The 19,666-nt window shown below is 44.0% G+C and overlaps 1 protein-coding gene across 2 annotated transcripts in view; it reads right to left on the reverse strand.

Moving 5' to 3' along the window:
• Positions 1 to 19,086, reverse strand: part of KREMEN1 (kringle containing transmembrane protein 1) — a 72,873-nt gene extending 53,787 nt beyond the window's left edge. For both annotated transcript variants that reach the window (XM_042961764.1, XM_042961763.1), the window contains exon 1: positions 18,990 to 19,086. In XM_042961764.1, coding sequence (XP_042817698.1) covers positions 18,990 to 19,086 — 97 coding nt within the window. The remainder of the gene's footprint in view (positions 1 to 18,989) is intronic.
• Between the last annotated feature and the right edge of the window lie 580 nt (positions 19,087 to 19,666).

The following is a 19,666-nucleotide window of genomic DNA, read 5'->3' on the forward strand; positions in this document are numbered from 1 at the left end:
CGTACCATGCTATTTCCTGCCCAAAATGTTCTTCCCTTAACACCTCCCAGCGCAGACTAAATGTTACCTCAGAAAACCTGTCCCCCCCATCTCCACTCCTTGTTTTCTGCTATTTGTCCATTTGCTTCATAGCATTTATTACCACTAGGAATATGTATAATCTGCTAGACAGGGAAAGAGGGACTCTGTGTGTGTGTGTGTGTGCGCGTGTGTGTGTACATCAAACCCTATCCCAACCCCAGGGTTAGAATGGGACCTGGGAATTTGTATTTCTAAAAAGCTGCCTAGGTGCTTCTGTTAAGTAATTTGGCTTGGGAACCACTAGACTGGATGATTCCAAGAGCATCAAGCCAATCTTTTGTCAATTGCTAGAATTTTAATTGCAATGTGCTAATACATCTTTTACTCCTACCACAAGTGGTTGAGGAGTGGCCCAGGAGCCAGAAAGGCAGGCCAACCATTGGAAGGCCTTAGCAATAGACAGCAACCTGCAGGATGGTGGGGTCAGCGTTCCCAGAGGCTCAGATGACTTGATTTGTAACACAAAAGAATGTGGCACCTCTCCACATCTGTCAGTCCACATGAATGGGGATGAGGTGGCATCTGAGAGAAGAAATGGCAAAGTGCAGGCTTGTTTGCTTCAGTCTGTTTCTCCTAGACCTAATCTTATTCTCAGTTACATTAGGGAAACGGAGGCAGTGTACCACATTTTATGATTTCCCCCCCCAACCCACACACACACAGATTTGCCCAGTGCATATCAATTGTGGGAAAAAAACCAAGAAGAACAAACTTGAGTATTCTGGATTAAGGTGATATCACATCTTGATTTCATCAGAACATCAGAGTGGGTAAGGAAGGAGGACCCCTCCTCCCTTAATTTCTACTGCTTGAAACTGATATAAGCTTTGGCTAGATAAGCAAGAAATGGCTTAAGCCAATAAAAAAATAAAATATCACATGATATTTATGCATATCACAGCTGTATATTTATGCACTCAGTGAAAGGGAATGAACAATGGTGAGAGATCTCATGTCTAGGATATCATTAATCAATCCATTCAACAAATACTTATTTAGTACCTACTATGTGTCTGGCACTGTTCACAGCACTGGGGCTACACTGGGGAACACTGTGCAGTCACAGAGCCTGTGCACACCCGTGCACACACAGGGGAGCCACGTTCATGAAAAACTAGTCAAATTCACATCAGGTAGTGAGGAGGGCTATAAGGAAAAATGGAGTAAGGGGATGGAGACCGAATGGTGGGGGTTCTCTCTTAGAGAGGTTGGGCCAGAAAAGGCCTGGAGTGGAGGAGGCATTGGTCAAAAGGAGGAAACAGAACCATGTAAACAATGTGGGAAGATCGTTACTGACGGTGGGCACAGCAAAGAGAAGACCCCTGCAGGCCCCTGACATGCTGGGCAGGTATGGGAACTCAAGGCAGCTCCTTTAACCTGGATTAGGGTGAGTGGGTGGGAAGTGAAGAGGAGGAAAGCAGGCAGGTAAGGCCAGGACACACAAGGTCTCGAGCCTTATATGAATCAGATTTTGGCCTTTGTTCTAAGTGAGGGGGGAAGCCAGCGGAGGGTTCTGAGTAGAGAAATGACATGATCTGATTTACCTTTTAATGCAACTGTCTAGCTGCTGGGTGGGGGAAGAACTTTGGAGAGGTAGGAACTCAGCCAGGAAACATTAGTCAGGTGGTTACAGCAGAAAGACAGGCTGGCAGCCGAAAGGTGGTAAGAAGTGGCCAGATTCTGGATGTACTTTGAAGGCAAAGCCAAAGGTATTTGCTGGGGTTTGAATACAGGGTCTGAGAGAAAGAGGAGTGGGGTATAACTCCAAGGATGGGGGCCTGAATGGAGAAGTCATTTCCTACAATGGGGAGGACCCAAGAAGGGCAGAGTACCTTGGGTGGAACCCAGGGTTTGGCTGTGGATCAGTTGAGTCTGGGTGGAGATATACAGTAAGCAGATGGCTCAGTGAGCCTGGAGCTGAGGAAAGAGGCCGAGCGAGGATGGGGCTAGAAATGTGGCAGTAACAGCATGGATGCGTGGAGGGAACAGGATTACTGTGTGTGGAGACAGAAGATATTTGGGCCGAGCCCTGGGGTCCTGCAACATTTCAGGCTTGGAAAGAGGAGGGCCTGGCGCTGATGAGTGAGAAAGTGCAGCCTTAGAGGTGGAGAAAAGCTAAGAAAGTGTGTGGGTCTCAGAAGTCAAGGAAGAAGGTGATTTGAGAGGGAAGGAATAACAGACTGAACAGAGGAAACCTCATTTCCTCATCTTCTCTGGCTAGATCCCAATCACCTCACAGAATTCATCTGTTTGACTCGATCTCTCCACCAGAAAACTCCAAATATTTTGTGTTGGGGATTGAATGGAAATAGGCCTGATGTGAAACATAAGCCTGACAGAAATTTAGTAATACAGCAGAAAACTTCCTCCATAAGGCTGGCATCAAAGCACCCAGAGCATTAATTCCACTTTTCTAAGTTGCTAATTCCTTATCTTTTCCCCTGTCATCAAAATCCTCCAAAGTATGGCATATGACATTTATTTGAAAAATTGGAGATGCTAATTTTATTGAAATTTCCTTGAGATAAGTGGAATCACATGAGGATGATCAAATCCTTGGCTGAGAATCTTGAGCGAATGATTTTGTGGCAACTGGCTATTTTCTGTAGGACCTGCTATGCTATGAAATGATAGTAAGATCTGTGGGCAAGGCCCCACGTTTGGTTGAGAGCTCAGTACTCCTTCATTGCTAATTAAAGCAAACTGGAGCCTTCTCCCATAAAGCTGTTATTGTTTGTTATGCCTGGAATTTTGAAGTGTTGGGCATAACGAGAAGACCTGATGCCATATACATTCTAAACTTTGATTTTTATACCTCAAAATCCATAGGATCTCACATATTCACACGGTATATGTAAAAAGTACTTGGAGATTTCAATAATTGACAGGCATGAGCTGTAGAAGACATAGAAATACTCCCCCCAAAATATTTTCCACATTACAGTTCTCAGTCTACCTCTTGGGGAATCCTTGAAAGATGGGGACCCGCTCCATAGACAAATACTACATATACAACATTGACAATTTCAGAAGTGTTCATGGAATTCCTGAAGCCCTTCTATGCAGCCCCAAGTTCCATTAACTCTAAGTACCCTGAAATAAGTGATATCTACAGAATACACACACACACACACACACACACACACAGAAATTTATAGGCTTGAATATTTAATTTCAAGGGTTATGAAATAGTTTAAATCAAATACCATTCTGCACAGAAACTTTCTATTAACAATGTGGTATGGTATGGAAATCATACATTAGGGTCTGATGCCAGACTTCAGCCTATGGTTTACAAGCTGCAGGCACTCAGCTAAACACTTTGAGCCTCAGTTTCCTCACTTGTAAAATGGGGGATTAGGGCTCAGGGCAGCTGGAAGAATTAGAGGACGTACAAGTAAAATGTCTAGCACACAGTAGGTATCCGATAAGTTATTACAACATAATTATAAAGTTTTTTTAAATAATCAAATTTTATTATAAATTTGAGACCATGATGATCACATATTTCATTCTGGTCCAGAAAAATAATTATTTATAGGGATGCCTGGTGGCTCAGTTGGTTAAGCATTCAACTCACAGCTCAGGTCTTTTTTTTTTTTAAAGAGAGAGAGAGCATGGGTGGGGGAGAGAGGCAGAAGGGGGGAGAGAGAGAATCTTAAGCAGGCTAGAATGTGACCCTGGGATCATGACTTTAGCCAAAATCAAGAGCCTGATGCTCAACCGACTGAGCCACCCAGGGGGCCCTGAGCTCAGGTCTTGATGTCAGTTTGAGTTCAAACCCCACATTGGGCTCCATGCTGGGCATGAAGTCTATTTAAAATAATAATAATAATAATTAATAATAATAATAATAATAATAACCTATATTAATTACCTATGCAAGGCAATATAACATGAGAGGAACATCATCCTATTATAATTCTGTTTAATGTTATCAGGCTGCCATCAGCATAGAAAATATATGTGATGTGAGTCCTGTGTTGAATCCAAACATTCAATGAATAAGTGATAAAAAGCTCAAGTCATGATCTCACAGTCATGAGATTGAGCCCTGTGTTGGGCTCTGTGCTGACAGTGCAGAACCTGCTTGGGATTCTCTCTTTCCCTCTCTCTCTGCCCCTCTCCCACTTGTGCATGTCCTCTACCTCTCTCTCTCTCTCTCTCAAAATAAATAAAAAATAAACATTAAAAAAAAAAAGTTTTTTTTTAATGTTTATTTATTTTTTGAGAGAGACAGTGGGGGAGGGGCAGAGAGAAGGAGAGAGAGAGAAGGAGAGAGAGAATGCCAAGCAGGCTCTGTGCTATTAGCACACAGCCCAATGTGGGGCTTGAACCCCACCAAACTGTGAGATCATGACCTGAGCTGAAACCAAGAGTTGGACACTTAACCAACTGAGCCACCCAGGTGCCCCACAAAATGAACACTTTTTTTTTAATTAAAAAAAAATAGGGCACCTGGGTGGCTCAGGAGGTTACACATCCAACTTGGGCTTAGATCATGATCTCACAGCTCATGGTTTCAGGCCCCTCATTGGGCTCTGTGCTGGGCTCTGGGCTCAGAGTCTGGAGCCTACTTTGGAGTCTGTGTCTCTGTCTCTCTCCCCTGCTCACAATCTGTGTCTCTCTTAAAAATAAAACATAAAAAAAAAAAAAAAAAGAATAAGAGGTAAGAAAAGGGGCACCTGGGTGGCTCAGTAGGTTAAGCGTCGTACTCTTGATTTCAGCTTAGGTCACAATCTCATGATTCATGAGTTTGAGCCCCACATTGGGCTCTGCACTGACAGCAAGGAGCCTGCTTGGGATTCTCTCCTTCCCTCTTCTCTCTGCCCCTTCCCCCCCCTCAAAATAAATAAACTTAAAAAAAAGATTAAAAAAAGGTATAATGTAGCAAATAGATTTTTTTAATGTTTATTTGAAGAGAAAGAAAGAGAATGCATGAGCACAAGCAGGGGAGAGGCACAGAGAGAGGGAGAGACACAGAATCCCAAGCAAGCTCCATGCTGTCAGCACAGACCTGGACATAGGGCTTGATCTTGGGAACTATGAGATCATGACCTGAGCCAAAATCAAGAGTTTAATTGACTGAGGCACCCAGGTGCCCCACAAATAGATTTTTCTTAATCAAAATTTCAACTGTGTGATGAAACACATCTTTATTTATATGTTCTAATGAATCCTATAACTCAATATCTGTATGTATTATAAACGAGGAAAATGCCAAGTTAATAAAGTCCCAGCCAACTGAACTCTGCCAGCTTGTATATGTACAGCATTTTTAAAGTTCATGTTCAAAACCATGAGATGTTCTTTTAAAATAATTAAAACTTGACATATATGAGATAGAGGCAGGAAAACAGCAGTTAATCTAAAAGACATTCTATTCTTTGACGAGATTTAATAAAGTTGAAGATTGTGTTCTCAATGAAGCTCTATAACTAGGTCATTGCTAATTACACTATTTGTCTGAAGCCATACTATTGAGAAATAGAAAATTTTTCTCATATTGAGTCCAGAATATTCCTAGTTTTCTGGTAAAATTACTAGTTGGATCTCTATCCATGATATTTATGGGAGTCACTGTTTTTAATCCATCAAAGTTAAATGTCTGTTCTATGTAGGACCACTCAGCATCTCTAGTGATCCTATGTTGGAAGAATTCAGCTGAGTTTGACCGAGTTTGGAATCAACATGAGTCAATAAACACTAAATTCAATTATTTTATGTCTTAAAATAAGACAGCAGAAAACATTTTCCAATGGGAATATCTTCTGTTCCTTCAAAGATATCTCTAAAATTTGGTTAAGTGGGTAGAATTCTAGAAATACAAGGCTGAGGTGGAAAAAGCTCCCATTTAGAGAGCAATACAACAGTGTTGCCAAATGTCTGCTCAATACACCTACTCTGCTGGGTTTCTGGTACAGATCGGTATCCAGTGGGAATTTGTGGATACATCTTCAAAGCGCATGCTCTTGGGAAAAACGGATTTTTGCACACACTCAGAAGTGCTATAGGAATGTTTATTTCAGCTATGCAGAACCCTGAAGTAAAGAGTAAAGAGACACATGACTGTGGGAAGGCAGTGATTTCCAACATTTTCCTACCCTGACATGGCTGAGCTAAGAGCAGTGGTTCCCACGATCATATGGAGGCAGGTTATCAGATCTAGACTAGAGACAGGATAATTTTCTGTATACATAGTACATATGGGAAATCACTGGAATAAAGAGGAAAGCATACCAGATAACCAGCTGACACTGTGTGGTTTGAGCAAATCACCTGGACACTTGAGACCTCTGTTTCTTCACCCGTGAAACAATGGGTTTTGAGACAGTCTCAATGGGCCTTCTCACTCTTAACTCAAATATCAAAACTCTATCATAATGAAACTGAAGTTCAAAAGTCTGGGATGATGAAGTTCAAAAGTCTGGGATGATGTTCAAAAGTCTGGGATGATTTGAGTGTTGATGGCTCAAAATCTCTTCCAAGCTTAAAACTCTCTAAATCTGGGACACCTGGGCACCTGGGTGGCTCAGTTGGTTGAGCATTAACTTCAGTTCAGGTCATGATCTCACAGTCTATGAGTTCGAGCCCCAAGTCAGGCTCTGTGCCCACAGCTCAGAGCCTGGAGCCTGCTTCAGATTCTGTGTCTCCCTCTCTCTCTGCCCCACACCCATTCACACACACACACACATACTCTCTCTCTCAAAAATAAACTAAAAATGTGAACAAAATTTTTTAATCTGGGACACCTGGCTGTCTCGGTCAGGAGAGCATGCAACTCTTGATCTCAGGGTTGTAAATTCGAGTCCCACATTGGGTGTGGAGGTTACTTAAAAATAAAATCTTCAGGGGCACCTGGGTGGCTCAGTTGGTTAAGCATCCGACTTTGTGACTTCGAGTCCTGCACTGGGCTCTGTGCTGACAGCTCAGAGCCTGAAGCCTGCTTTGGATTCTGCATCTCCCTCTCTCTCTGCCTCTCTCTCTCTCTCTTTCTCAAAAAATAAATAAAACATTTTTTAAAAATTTAATAAAAAATAAATAAATAAAATCTTTAAAAAATGTTTAAAAATCTTATAAAAATAAAATAAATCAGACCCTCTAATTCTACATGTTTCTCTAATGGAAGTGACAATTCTATGGTAAAAAACAAAACAAAACAAACAAAACAAAATTCAACTCCCATGTGGGCCCTGAATCTATCAGAGAGGTACTTAAGCATTAAGCATCCTTTTTGTTTAAACAAAACTACATCTTCAATAAATAAATAACAAGGAAAAAAGAGAAAGAGGGAATCCTATAGGTTAATAGAAACTCTTGTCATATCACCTAACTGTACCGTGCTTAGATCCTGAGTTGAACAGTAAAACAACCCAAGAGACAACCAGGGGAATTGGAACATTGATTACTAACAGGGTATTTGATGATATTAAGGAATTGTTAGTTTTTCTAAGTATGATGATGGTAATGGTACTGTGTTTTTTAAAAGAATTTTAATTATTTATTTATTTATTCATTTATTTGAGAGACAGAAAGGAGAGAGAGAGAATCTGATGCAGGGTTCGATCTCCTGACAGATCATGACCTGAGCTGAAGTCAATAGTTATGTGTGGTTTTTTTCAATGTTTATTTAGTTTTGAAGGAGAGAGAGAGAGAGAGAGGGAGGGAGGGAGGGAGGGAGGGAGTGGGGGAGGGGCAGAAGAGAGGGAGACACAGAATCCGAAGCAGGCTCCAGGCTCCAGGCTCTGAACTGTCAGCACAGAGCCCGACATGGGGCTCAAACTCACAAGATCATGACCTGAGCCCAAGTCAGACGCTTAACCAACTGAGCCACCCAGGTGCCCCAAGAGTTCTTATCATTTGGAGATACTTATTGAAATACTTATGGATGAGATGATATATCTGAGATTTGTTACAAAATAATCTAGTTGGGGAGACGAAGCCAGTACAAATGAAATAATACTGGCCATGGTTGATACTCACCGAAGCCGGGATATGGATATATGGGATTTCCTTACATTCGTCTATGTTTTCATGTGTTCTCAATTTCCCATAATCAAAATTTGTTAAAGGATACCTTGAACACATGTTGTTTTTTATAATTAATCTACCTTAGTTTCTTTTTAAGAGCTGTAAACAAACTCAATCAGCTGTAAATTCAGTCATCTAAAATTAAGATCGACATTCACAGATCATGTTCTTGGGCTATGTATTAACAGTTGAAATGATCACAGAACAAGCTATACTTTTGACCAAAGTGGAATTACCATAAAAACAATTACTCTAAAAAAAAAAATCACTCTAATGTTCTTAAAGTTATCAGTAGCTTTTTATTCAAAAATGTTTTAGATCTTTCTTTTTATTCAAGGAAACAGTGTCCTTAAAAACAGTAATGGAAGAAAAAGTCATGCCTCTCAAAGTTATTTTAACTAAAGAATTTATACTTTTGGAAGGGCGCTTGAGGTCTTCTATTTGAATCTCCGGTTTCTTCATCTTTATTAACAGATGAAATATTTAATTGTTTAAAAGACTATTCCAAGAAAATTGAACCTACCATAAGCATAGGACCAGAGGTTCAAGTTCAGAAGACCCAGGAAAACACTTCAGAGGGGAGTCCTTATTATTTGTTGTATAAAACTTTGGAAAACAACCCAGAATGCAGTGCTGGTTGGGTACTACTCTTTTCCCATCTGGCTCTCATCTTGAATATGCTCTACTCCTACCCAGGCAGGGCCCACTGGAAAATGTGCCACAGTTGCCACTGTGAAGGACTTGTGTTTCTGCCAGGAACAGTCACCATGAATACACAGTGCTCAAGGAATTTGTATTTATCATTTAGGATATTAAAAATGCATACAATAATCAAATTGAAGACCAAAAGATAGTTTTTGAGAAAGAATCTAGCTCTATAACATACACAGAGAGATGAAGCCAACCCTCAGTGAAGGAATGGACTCATTCAGACAGAAGTCAACCGTCAGAAGAACTTTAGCTTCACGAATGAACCATGGATTCTACTGCCAACGCTACCAGCACATATTCTATTGCTTTGGTGATCGTGTACCTCTCTTGAGTTAATCTTTGAATACAAACGGATCTACTTCAATCTTGAAATGAAATCTCATGCTAGATTAGTTTTCACTTATGCTTAAGATATTTTAAATCTTAAGATGTTTTAAAATTCAAAATCCAGGGGCGCCTGGGTGGCTCAGTCGGTTAAGCGTCCGACTTCGGCTCAGGTCACGATCTCGCGGTCCGTGAGTTCGAGCCCCGCGTCGGGCTCTGTGCTGACAGCTCGGAGCCTGGAGCCTGTTTCAGATTCTGTGTCTCCCTCTCTCTGACCCTCCCCATTCATGCTCTGTCTCTCTCTGTCTCAAAAATAAATAAACATTAAAAAAAAAAATTAAAAAAAAATAAATAAAATTCAAAATCCAGTTCTCTGATGGAAAATAACTTAGCGCCTTATAAATCAACTTTAAAAGAAACAAAAACAAGATAAAAAGATGGAGCACTATTTGAAAGGTCATGTCTAGAATAGATAGCACTATACTCCTACAGAAACTGGGAGCTCTAAAACAAGTCCCACAGCCTGGTCAGACTTTATCACCTTGAACTGTAATTGCTTAAGGAGCACCTGGTCCCGCTTCCACTAGCCCGTGAGTTTCTTGTGCATCTCATCTTCGTATCTGCAACAAGTACAGACCCCTCAGAACATGACTGGCAAATGTTAGCTGAATAAGGGAAGCAGGTATATGGGGGACCTGGGGGGAAAACGCATTACAGACATATTGAGTGCCCTGGTTTCCTCACCATAAGTTGGTGAGGAATCATGACTTACCTCGCGATGACTTATGAGAATATGAGAAGTTCCAGGAAAGTTTAGGTAAAATCAAGTACTTGAAAATCAAATACTTGCTATTTAAGCCAGAGGAATCTGCTATTTAAAGGAACTCTATGGTGAAGCCATGTAATAGGGAATAATCAACCACCTTTGTAATGAAAACATACATTTTATATTCTGAGTTTGCTTTAAGCAGGAGACACCTGGCACAAATCCACTTCGCCTCCGCATCTCTCGACCAACCCTATTTCACACTGTCTGAAGCTCTCAATCAGTATAAAAGGAGATAAAACAAACTGATATAATCCAGCTTCTGGACAAGTTTCATCAGTATTGCCTGTGCCCTATTTTTAATTTCAGATGGCAAGAAAGTTCCCCTATAATGGAGTCCTGGAGGGCAGCCAACGCTCCATGGAAGCCAGGCTATGGGCTATTCAGCTTCCCTTGGTTGATATGGGATGGTCAAATAAGAGTTCTTGAGTGGGGAGCTAACGAGCAGGTCCACAGCATGTCTCTAAAGCATAACTTTTTTATTATTTTTTTTTCTTTTCCAAAATTTTATTTAAATTCTAGTCAGTTAACATAGAGTGTGACATTGATTTCAGGAGTAGTGATTCCTCACTTACATATAACACCCAGCCCTAGAGCACATCTTTAAAATAAAACCCAAAGCAACAAAGTGGTCGTCTTTTATGAATTGGCACAGGCCTGAGTCCTAGTCAGAGATGCTGGGCATACAAACAATAGGCATTTGATAGGCACTTGTTAGTTGGTCCCGAGGTAAAAATATGATTCAAGTGACAAGTTTCAGAAGCTCTAGCCAGGGAGACAGTTTTGGGCAGAAGGAAAGACTCAGTGTAGCACTAATTTATAAACAAACACAAGCAGAAGCTGTCATGTCTAGGCCAGCCACAGCAATAAGGGTAGACAGTGACCAACAGATTGATTTCATAGTCAAAGGTATAAAGTTTCACAGAGCTATAGCAGGGTTGCCAGATTCAGCAAATGAAAATACAGGATGCCCAGTTAAATTTGAATGGCAGATAAACGACTGATCAAAGTACTTTTTTAGGGTAAGTATTCCCAAATACTGTATAAGACAGATTTATGCAAAAGAAATTATTCATTGTTTCTCTGACATTCAAATTTAACTGAATGCCCTGTATTTAATCTGGCGATCTTCCTCTAGAGAGTAGAAACACGGTGAATCTCAGATGACCTTACTCCATTTAGGTTTCCAAAACACTGTCCACAGAAATGCATATGGACCTCAGATATGGATAACAAAGAATCTACTTTCTTAAGAGTAATCAACAAAATGTTGATCAGAGTTGCCTCCTCCTAGGCCACAGTGAAGGGAAGGACAAAAGAATAACACAATTAGGATGGGGTTTCTCAACCTTAGCACTGTTAACATTTGGAGTCAAATAATTCATTGGCAGGGCCGTCCTGTGCATTGTAGGGTGTTCATTTTAGCAGCATCCCTGGCTTCCACCCGCTAGATGCCAGTAGCATACTCTACCCCGCCCCACCCCACCCTGAGTTATGACAATCAAAAATGTTTCCAGATATTGCCAAATGTCCCCTGGGGGCAAACTCTCCTCCAGTTGAAACCACTGAATTAGAAGAAATGGTCAAATAAACAGAAAGTGTCATATCCATTAACCAGTGGTCACATAACAAAAGATTCTTCTCAAGGGAAAAATTCTCAGCTTGCCCTGGATGCCCTCAAGCCCGTAATAAGGATGAGAGGCCTAGTGATTTCAGCTAAGACAATCAAAAACCCCTCATCTGCCACAAGTGCTAGAGAAGAATCTTTGGTGAGCCAAGCCAATGAAGCTCTGCATGGCAGTGCGCACATCACAGCAAGCAGGGCGTCGTACACAGCCTTTGAAGACGTTCCTTTTAAGTTAACCTCCCTTCCAACTAAACTTTTTCCAAATCTCTTCCTGCCATTTGGAAGTTGAGTGATTCTCAGCTGAAAAGGCCTGTATATACGAGGTGCAGATGGCGGCAGTTACGGCCCTCACCAGATGCTGCAGTCTCTAATTTGATTGAAAGGATATAATTAGACAACAGAAACACTTTAATGAAAGAGCAAAACATGGAGGGAGGGAAGGATTGAAGGCCCTTAACTGATGCCAAAACACCCACCAGTAATAGAGGCTTTGAGTCTGGGGAAAGGGAAGGGGAAAGCCCCTTAAAAGGACAGTCCCCATCCTGTTTATTTCCCCATAGACATAGGAATAGGGATTTTATTATTGTAGATTTCCACTGTATTTTATGTGGGAACAATCTGATTAAAACCAGAAGAGTCTTCGGAAGAACATCAAAGAAAAACAAATATGGCTTCTGTGGTCATTATTAAAAATATTTTTACCAGCCCAATAATCATCTTTGAAGATGAATTTTTATAGATTGAACAGCAGCAAGTAATTTACATACTGTGATGGCACTGGTTAAGGATCGCTACCATCGTAGAAGAGGACTGCTTGGTCGCCATGCTTTCACGCAACTTTAGGCCACCAAGGAACACGGACAGCCATTTAACCTATCTGCTTGGAAGTCATGAAGAAACCACGCAGAGTGAGCTGTACATGCTGATGCTGCAACCATTTTGGATCATCTTTAAAAGTTGCTTATGCTGTTTTTACTATTTCCTAGCTTTCAAACTTTGAGTGTGAGTATACTGCTCTGGTTCTAACCAAGAATCTAACCAAACTGAAAGAAATCCCGCCCTCAAAGTCTGAAGTTGCTAATGTGGTGTGACACTGGGGTTTGGAAGCGGCTGCAGGCTCCCCAGCCCACTAGAAGCAGGGCCCGCCCTTGTGGTAAATTGAACAATAAAAGTTTAATGCTTTGGCAACTTGCCAAGGATTAAATCAGTGGCAAGAGAAACTGGAGGCTGGGCCTAGCAGAGGAGCAGCCCCTAGAAGGTCCTGTTATAATTGAGAGGAATAAAGGCAACCTTGCATGTCAGATGGCCTAAAATCTTTTGTCTGTGAGAGATGCTTCCCAGCACCCAACTTCATTTGTCTTCAAACTTACAAGGCCAGGGTGCCTGGCTGGCTCAGTTGGTGGGGCATGCAACTCGAATCTCAAGGTTGTAAGTTCAAGCCCCACGTTGGGTGTAGAGGTTACTTAAAAATAAAATCATAAAACACACACACACACACCAAAAAAACTGTTCCGAGTCCAGGCTAGGGAAGGTGCTTTCCTAGAAAGAAGATTAAAAGCGGGTGGGAGGAGTAGGGAGCAGGGGATTTCCTTGGAGGAGGAGAAGCAAACTTCTATATAGTGGCTATTTTTGAGAAGTATGAACACCCTTCTGACATTTCTACAATGGCCTCTCTCCTTTCTCTTTTCAGTCGGAATCCAGGATAATGTCTCAGAGGTGAGGTCTGGGGAAGAAGCCACTGTCGTCTTGAGAAGACAATACTAAAGACCACAGAGAGAGGGAAAAACAGAGTGAACTAGGGCTGCTCGTCCTGGACTAACACATCCGGGTTCCAGCTGGACTCTCAAGGTCAAACTGAATATGGAAGGAATGTCAGTCATTGTTCTGCCCCACTCAGGGGCCCCGCACAGTGAGCCAGCCAGAAACCAACTTGCCAAGTGGCATCAGGGGGCTTGGGGAGATCTCACCTCAAAACCTCCATAGGTAGTTTTCTATGGGACACATTCATTTCCTCCTCTGTTGTCCTAATTCAGGAGGCAAAAACTTCGGCAAAAGCTACAGATCCAAACTTCCGGCCTCTCTCAAGTGTTTTGCATTAACTGTTCCACAGTACAAACACAATCAACTTGGTATGTTTGAATGCTTCACTTTGTTTTTCAAAAATGTTTTAATTAAAACAAAATAATCAGCCATGCTAAGCACATTGTTGTGTTTTAAAGGCCACTTTAAAAATGAGGACAGAACCATGAAAATAAAATTCAATTGTTTAGGAAAGTGATAGAAGTTTGTTTTCTTCTTCCTCTTCTCCTTCTTTTTTTTTTTTTTTTTTTTCCTGGCTGTTTTTCTGTGTCTCAGGCTGGTGCCACCTGCTGCCTGGGCTTTCCTCTGAGAAACAGATCTCTCAACCGTTTGCTCCAAGCAACATCTGCATAGTTGAACAAACATGGGCCAGTTCCAAGGCAGACACTATTTTCTGTATGTAGCACACACTGAACCATACTGAATTTCTTCTTAAGGCATTTTTTAAAGCACTATTAAAGATCCAAATGTATGTGCATGAACTTCCCCTCATGTAGATTTTTAAAAAAATTGTGGTTAAATATACATAAAATTTACCATTTTAATCATTTCTACTGTATGTCTCTTAAAATTAGTTAATAGTAAAAGGAAAATGGTTCATGTTTTTCACCAAAATCAAGCCTCCTTTTCACCTTTCCAGACCAGTGAACACTGGAAAAAAATCAATACACATGGACCTTGAGTAGGACTTAGCAAAGTATAGCCTTGGGCCCAATCTGGTCCACTCCCTGGCTTTGTATAGCCCATGAGCTAAGAATGGTTTTTAAAATTTTAAATGATTGAAAACAATCAAAAGAACGACATTCTGGGGGCACCTGGGTGGCTCGGTTAAGCGACCGACTCTTGACACCGGCTCAGGTCATGATCTCATGGTTTGTGAGTTCAAGCCGCGCCTGCTCGAGATTCTCTTTCCCTCTCTCTTTGTCACTCACCTGCTCCTGCACTCTCCCCACTCCCCCGCCAAAATAAATAAACAAATAACCTTTTAAAAAAATGAATAGTATTTTGTGACACATAAAAATTATATGAAATTTTCAAATTTCAGTGTCCCTAAAGTTTTATTAGAATATAGCCATGCCCATTCATTTATATTTGTCTATGGCTGCTTTTGCCCTACAAAGTCAGAGTGGAGTAATTTCAACAGAGACGGTACAGAGCCCACAAAGCCCAAATTATTTACTGCCCTCTACAAAAAATGTCTGCTGGGGCACCTGGGTGGCTCAGTTGGTTGAACATCTGACTCTTGATTTCGGCTCAGGTCAGGATCTCAGGGTTGTAGGATTGCGCCCTGCATCAGGCTCTGCACTAAGTGTGGAGCGTGCTTGGGATTCTCTTTCTCTCTCTCTCTCTCTCTCTCTCTCTCTCTCTCTCTCTCTCCCTCTTCCCAGCTCATGCATGCTCTTTCTCTCTCAAGAAAAAAAAAAAAAAAATGGAGCACCTGGGTGGCTCAGTCAGTTAAGCTTCTAACTTCAGCTCAGGTCATGATCTCATGGTTCACGAGTTTAAGCCCTGTGTCGGGCTCTGTGCTGACAGCTCAGAGCCTGAAGCCTGCTTCGGATTCTGTGTCTCCCTGTCTCTCTGCCCCACCCCTGCTTGTGCTCAGTCAGTCTCTCTCTCTCAAAAATAAATAAAAACATTTTTTAAAATAAAAAAAAAATGTCTGCTAACATCTGACCTAGAGCTTCAGATGGCATTAGAGGCCCCCAAATTCTAAACTAAAGATGTTACATTGCCCATCACCAAAAATCCCTAATCTGTATATTGTAAAGGTATCTAAAACAATATATTTTATCTTCATCATTTATTGCTGTTGCTTTAACTATGCTAAATAGTGATATTATCAATAATGTCTATATTAAGTACACCAACTTGTTGCTTATTAGTAGTGAGCCTAAATGGAACTTCTTTGTGCTTTCAGATTTATAAAAGGTCTCATTGCATATCTCAAACATTAATTTCTTTATTTTTATTTTTTAAGTTATTTATTTATTTTGAGAGAGAGAGAGAGAGAGAGAGAGAGAGAGAGAGAGAGAGAGAATCCCAAGCAGGCTCTGCACTGCCATCGTGGAGCCTGACATGGGGCTTGAACCCACGAACAAACCATGAGATCATGACTTGAGCTGAAATCAAGAGTTGGACATTCAACCAACTGAGCCACCCAGGCACACCGCCGCATATCTCAAACACAGAAATATCTTTGTCTAGGAGCCCAAACAAATTTTCATAGAAACACCAGAGTTCTTTGATATCAGGTCAATTTCGACAGGTTTGTGTTTCTTAAAATACTCAAAGCATAAAAATAATGAGTCGACATGAAAGCATGTCAGTCCTCTTTACTCCTATCAGCTCCTGTGTTGCATTCAGGTAAACTAACATTAATGAAGTCCCTAAGAGGGACAGGGCTCTATACTGTATGAAGCAGTCACTGTTCACTGAACTTACAGGTTCTACAGCAAGACATACTACTGGCTAACAGGATGAATGCCAGATGAGGATTTAGAGGAGAATGAGCATCATAAGGTATTCCAGCAAATGTAACCTGAGTTGAGAAGCTCTGTGGATGCACACCTGACAGCCCCCAAAGGCAGTGAAACAGCCAAGCAGGTAGTTTGCCTTAGGTGGAAGGCTGAGATAGCACAATTCTGCCCAGCCTTCTCTACTTTTCCTACCTCTAGGCTCTCCCCTGCAGGTCAGTAAATTCCAAATGGGAGCCCACTTCAGAGAGCTCATTAGCCCTAGGGCCCTGGCTACCTTCCTCCTAGAAAGGAAAGTCTAGATTCCACCATCAACTTCTGCCCTTATCAGTTGTGAAGGAAGGGAGAGAATCTCAAAGGAAGAATGGAGAGGAGAAGGGAGATCATTTGGGGTTGGTTATACACTGTAATTAGAACTAGCATTGATGGGGAATGAGCTAACTGTTTTTATAAAGTCAGCATTCAAAAATGCAAACCACCAGTAATTTAAATATTACAAAATTGTGCAGAATATAAGTATTGAAATAATTTTTTCCATCCACAAAATTTCAGAGAAAATTACAGTATCAAAAAATATAAAATGGCAAGTTTGGCATATCCTCAAGGATTTAAGAAACTAGTAGGCAGGCTTGAGACAGGATGTGATGCTGAAGACCATGTGGTATCTCCCTAAAACTGCTTCTGGAACTAAAGAGGAAAATCCTGACCAGGGCACAGAAGCCCTGGTATACCAAGATGGTAGGAAACAGAGCTGGTGAGGCTTACTGGAGCAGGAACTTGGGTCACTTCTCATAAATCATCTCACAATGGTTATTTATTTATCTCTAACTCACACTCCTAAATAAAAGCGCACCAAGGTTTCAGGTTCAAACTGCCTAAGAGCTGCTGCATTTGACCCCTCCTAGCAAAGCAAGGATGTCTGAGGAGAGGATGCCACCTTCTAACAAACATAAGCGGAGTTGAGTCACTTAACGCTTTTCAGAGCTACTACTCTGCCCTTTCCAGAAGGGGAACCAGTTTATTTCCACCCATACCTCTCTCTCCATAGAGGACATTAAATCCTGACCACACACAGATGGCAAAGTGGAACTAAGGGGTTACTAGGTTACAGTTATGTTGACATATCCTGGCTCTCGGAAAGATCCTCCTTCATTCTTCTCATACGGCAAATAGCAGAAGAGATCAAACTTCTGTAGCAGTTTTTGCAGAAGCCCCCAACAAAGCTGCCGATCACTCAGAAACCACTTCCTGAGCCTAAAGTTAACAGTACTTGGAGACCCCTTTCTATTGATCTAAAGCCAAGCTTTGCCTTTTACAGGGCTCAGCCAGACTGGAAGCTCATAGCATTCTCAGGGCAAATGAGGTGTCTAGCACTTGGTGAACTGTGAAGCACTATAAAAAGTATTATTAAAATATGTTTATTGACTGCCTTCTGTATGTGGGTGTTACCACATCAGGCAAAGGGAGTTCTCATTATCTCTCCTTTACAGATGAGGAAACTGAGGTTCTGAGAGCAGAGTCATGGCCCAAAATCACACAGTAAGTGACAATACCAAGTTCTACCACCTCCCCCCAACCTTTTTTTTTTTTTTTTTTTTTTTTTTTTTTACTAATCCAAGCTGGTAGGTAAACAAAGCAACTGAGTTTTCTTTCAGCAACAAACTCCTGTCATTCCAGCAACACAGTCTGCGACTTTGGGTGGAGAACCCTTAGCCGGTTTTCCTACTCCGGCAAACCTGTAATGAACCCTTCCCGTCCCTTTCACGAATGCCCAACTCTCAACACCCAAACAACCTGCAGAGAAATGTAACCAGGCCAGACAACGCCCTCGTGCCTGCTCTTCAACTTGGAGAGAGTTCTGCGAAGGAGGGTGTGGATGGAAGCTAAGCAAAGTCCCCGCTTCCATCCTAGTCCAGGGCCCCACCTCGGGAAGCCCTGGCCTTAGCCTTGGCCTGGGAGTGGGTGTCTGTTTAAAGTGTGGGATTACCTGGGACAAGGGGCTCTGCACTGCACCCTCGGGATAAGCACCCTAAGATCTGTAGGGGAGGTTTCCCATCACCCCTTCCTTCCTCTCACCAAGCTAGGCCCGCACCTGAGTTTGGGGAAGCTCAAGCGGCCCCGGAGGTAAGGAGGGGGCGTCCCGGCTGGGTACAGCGGGTCGTCCCGAGCCTCGGACCTGCCTCTTGCAGGGCAGGCAAATCAACTCGACTCCTCGCGAGGCAGAAAGTACAGTGCTGGGCAGGCGGGCGCAGCCGGGGACCTGGCAGAGGGGCTGGGCGCCCGCTCCGCTCGCCTCCGCACCCGCTCCTGAGCCGGGAGGCACACGAGGGCTGGGGACGCGGGGGGCGTCGTCGCGGGTCTCGCGAAGGAATCCTGGCCCGGGGGTGTCGCTGAGGCCCTTGGGGAGGGGGTGTAGCGTCTCGAGGGAGGGTACGCCACTGAGAGACAGGGCGGGATCCCAGAGGTGCTGGGGCAGAGGGGGCATCCCGGCCCGAGGGGAGACGCTGAGGAACTTGAGCAGGGGGTCCCGGGTCCTCAGGCCGGGGAGACTTGCCAGCCCGGGAGGCGTCTCTGAGGAGCTTGGCGAAGGGATCCCTAGAATAGGTACTGGGGCAGACAGGGCGCCCCGGCCCGGGGGGCGTCACCGAGGGGCCTGAGGGGGAGTCTCGGGTCCTGGGGCTAGGACCGCCCCGGCCGGCGGGGCGTCGCTGAGGGGCTGGGAGAAGGAGTCCCGGGAGGTGGGAGCTACGGGTTGGGCCCCCCCCCAGGCGGGCCGGCCCGCGTCGCCCCTCGGGAGAGCTCGGCGCAGGGCGGGCGCCGGGGCTCGCTCACTCACCGGGTCCGGGGCCGAGGCCGGGGCTGGGCGCGGGCCGGGCCGCCAGCGTGAGCGCGGCGGCGGAGAGCAGGGCGAGGCGGGCGGCGGGCGGCGCCATGGGCCGTCAGTGCGGGGCCCCGGGGCGCGGCCCGGGGGAGAGGGGGCAGCGCGGGGAGCCGGGGGCGGCCATCGGAGCGGGACGCGGGGCTCGGGCGTGGCCCCGCCCCGGCCACCCGGCAGCCCCGCCCCGGCCCGCCCTCTCCCCAGCGCCGCCACCGCCCCGGCTGTGCGGGGCCCGCCCGGCTCTGCCGCTAGGCCCGAGGGGCGGAGCCGGCTGCGCACGCCCTCCCCTCCCGGAGCGCGCGCCGCGCCTGCCACTCACGCACCAGGCCCCGCCCACGCACCCCTTCCTCACCTGGGCCCGCCCCTGCAGGGCACTTTATTGGTCCGAGCGAAGGGCGGGGCCAGCAGGTGAAGGGCGGGGCCAGGGGCCCCGCCTCCGAGTCCCAAAGCAGGGCTTTGGCAGGGCTGAAGTGGGCCAGGCGCCCAATGAGCCTTGCTCCACCCTCACTCCGGTCGTGACCCACTCGCGGGCTCGACCGCAGCGGTAATGATCAGAATAGAAGTTTGCAAACCGTTTTTCCCTGTTTGGTTCATCGTAGTGGTTAAAAAAAAAGGGTGCTCTAGAGTCAGTCTGT

This window comes from Panthera tigris, chromosome D3 (assembly GCF_018350195.1).
Source record: "Panthera tigris isolate Pti1 chromosome D3, P.tigris_Pti1_mat1.1, whole genome shotgun sequence".
Lineage (NCBI taxonomy): Eukaryota > Metazoa > Chordata > Mammalia > Carnivora > Felidae > Panthera > Panthera tigris.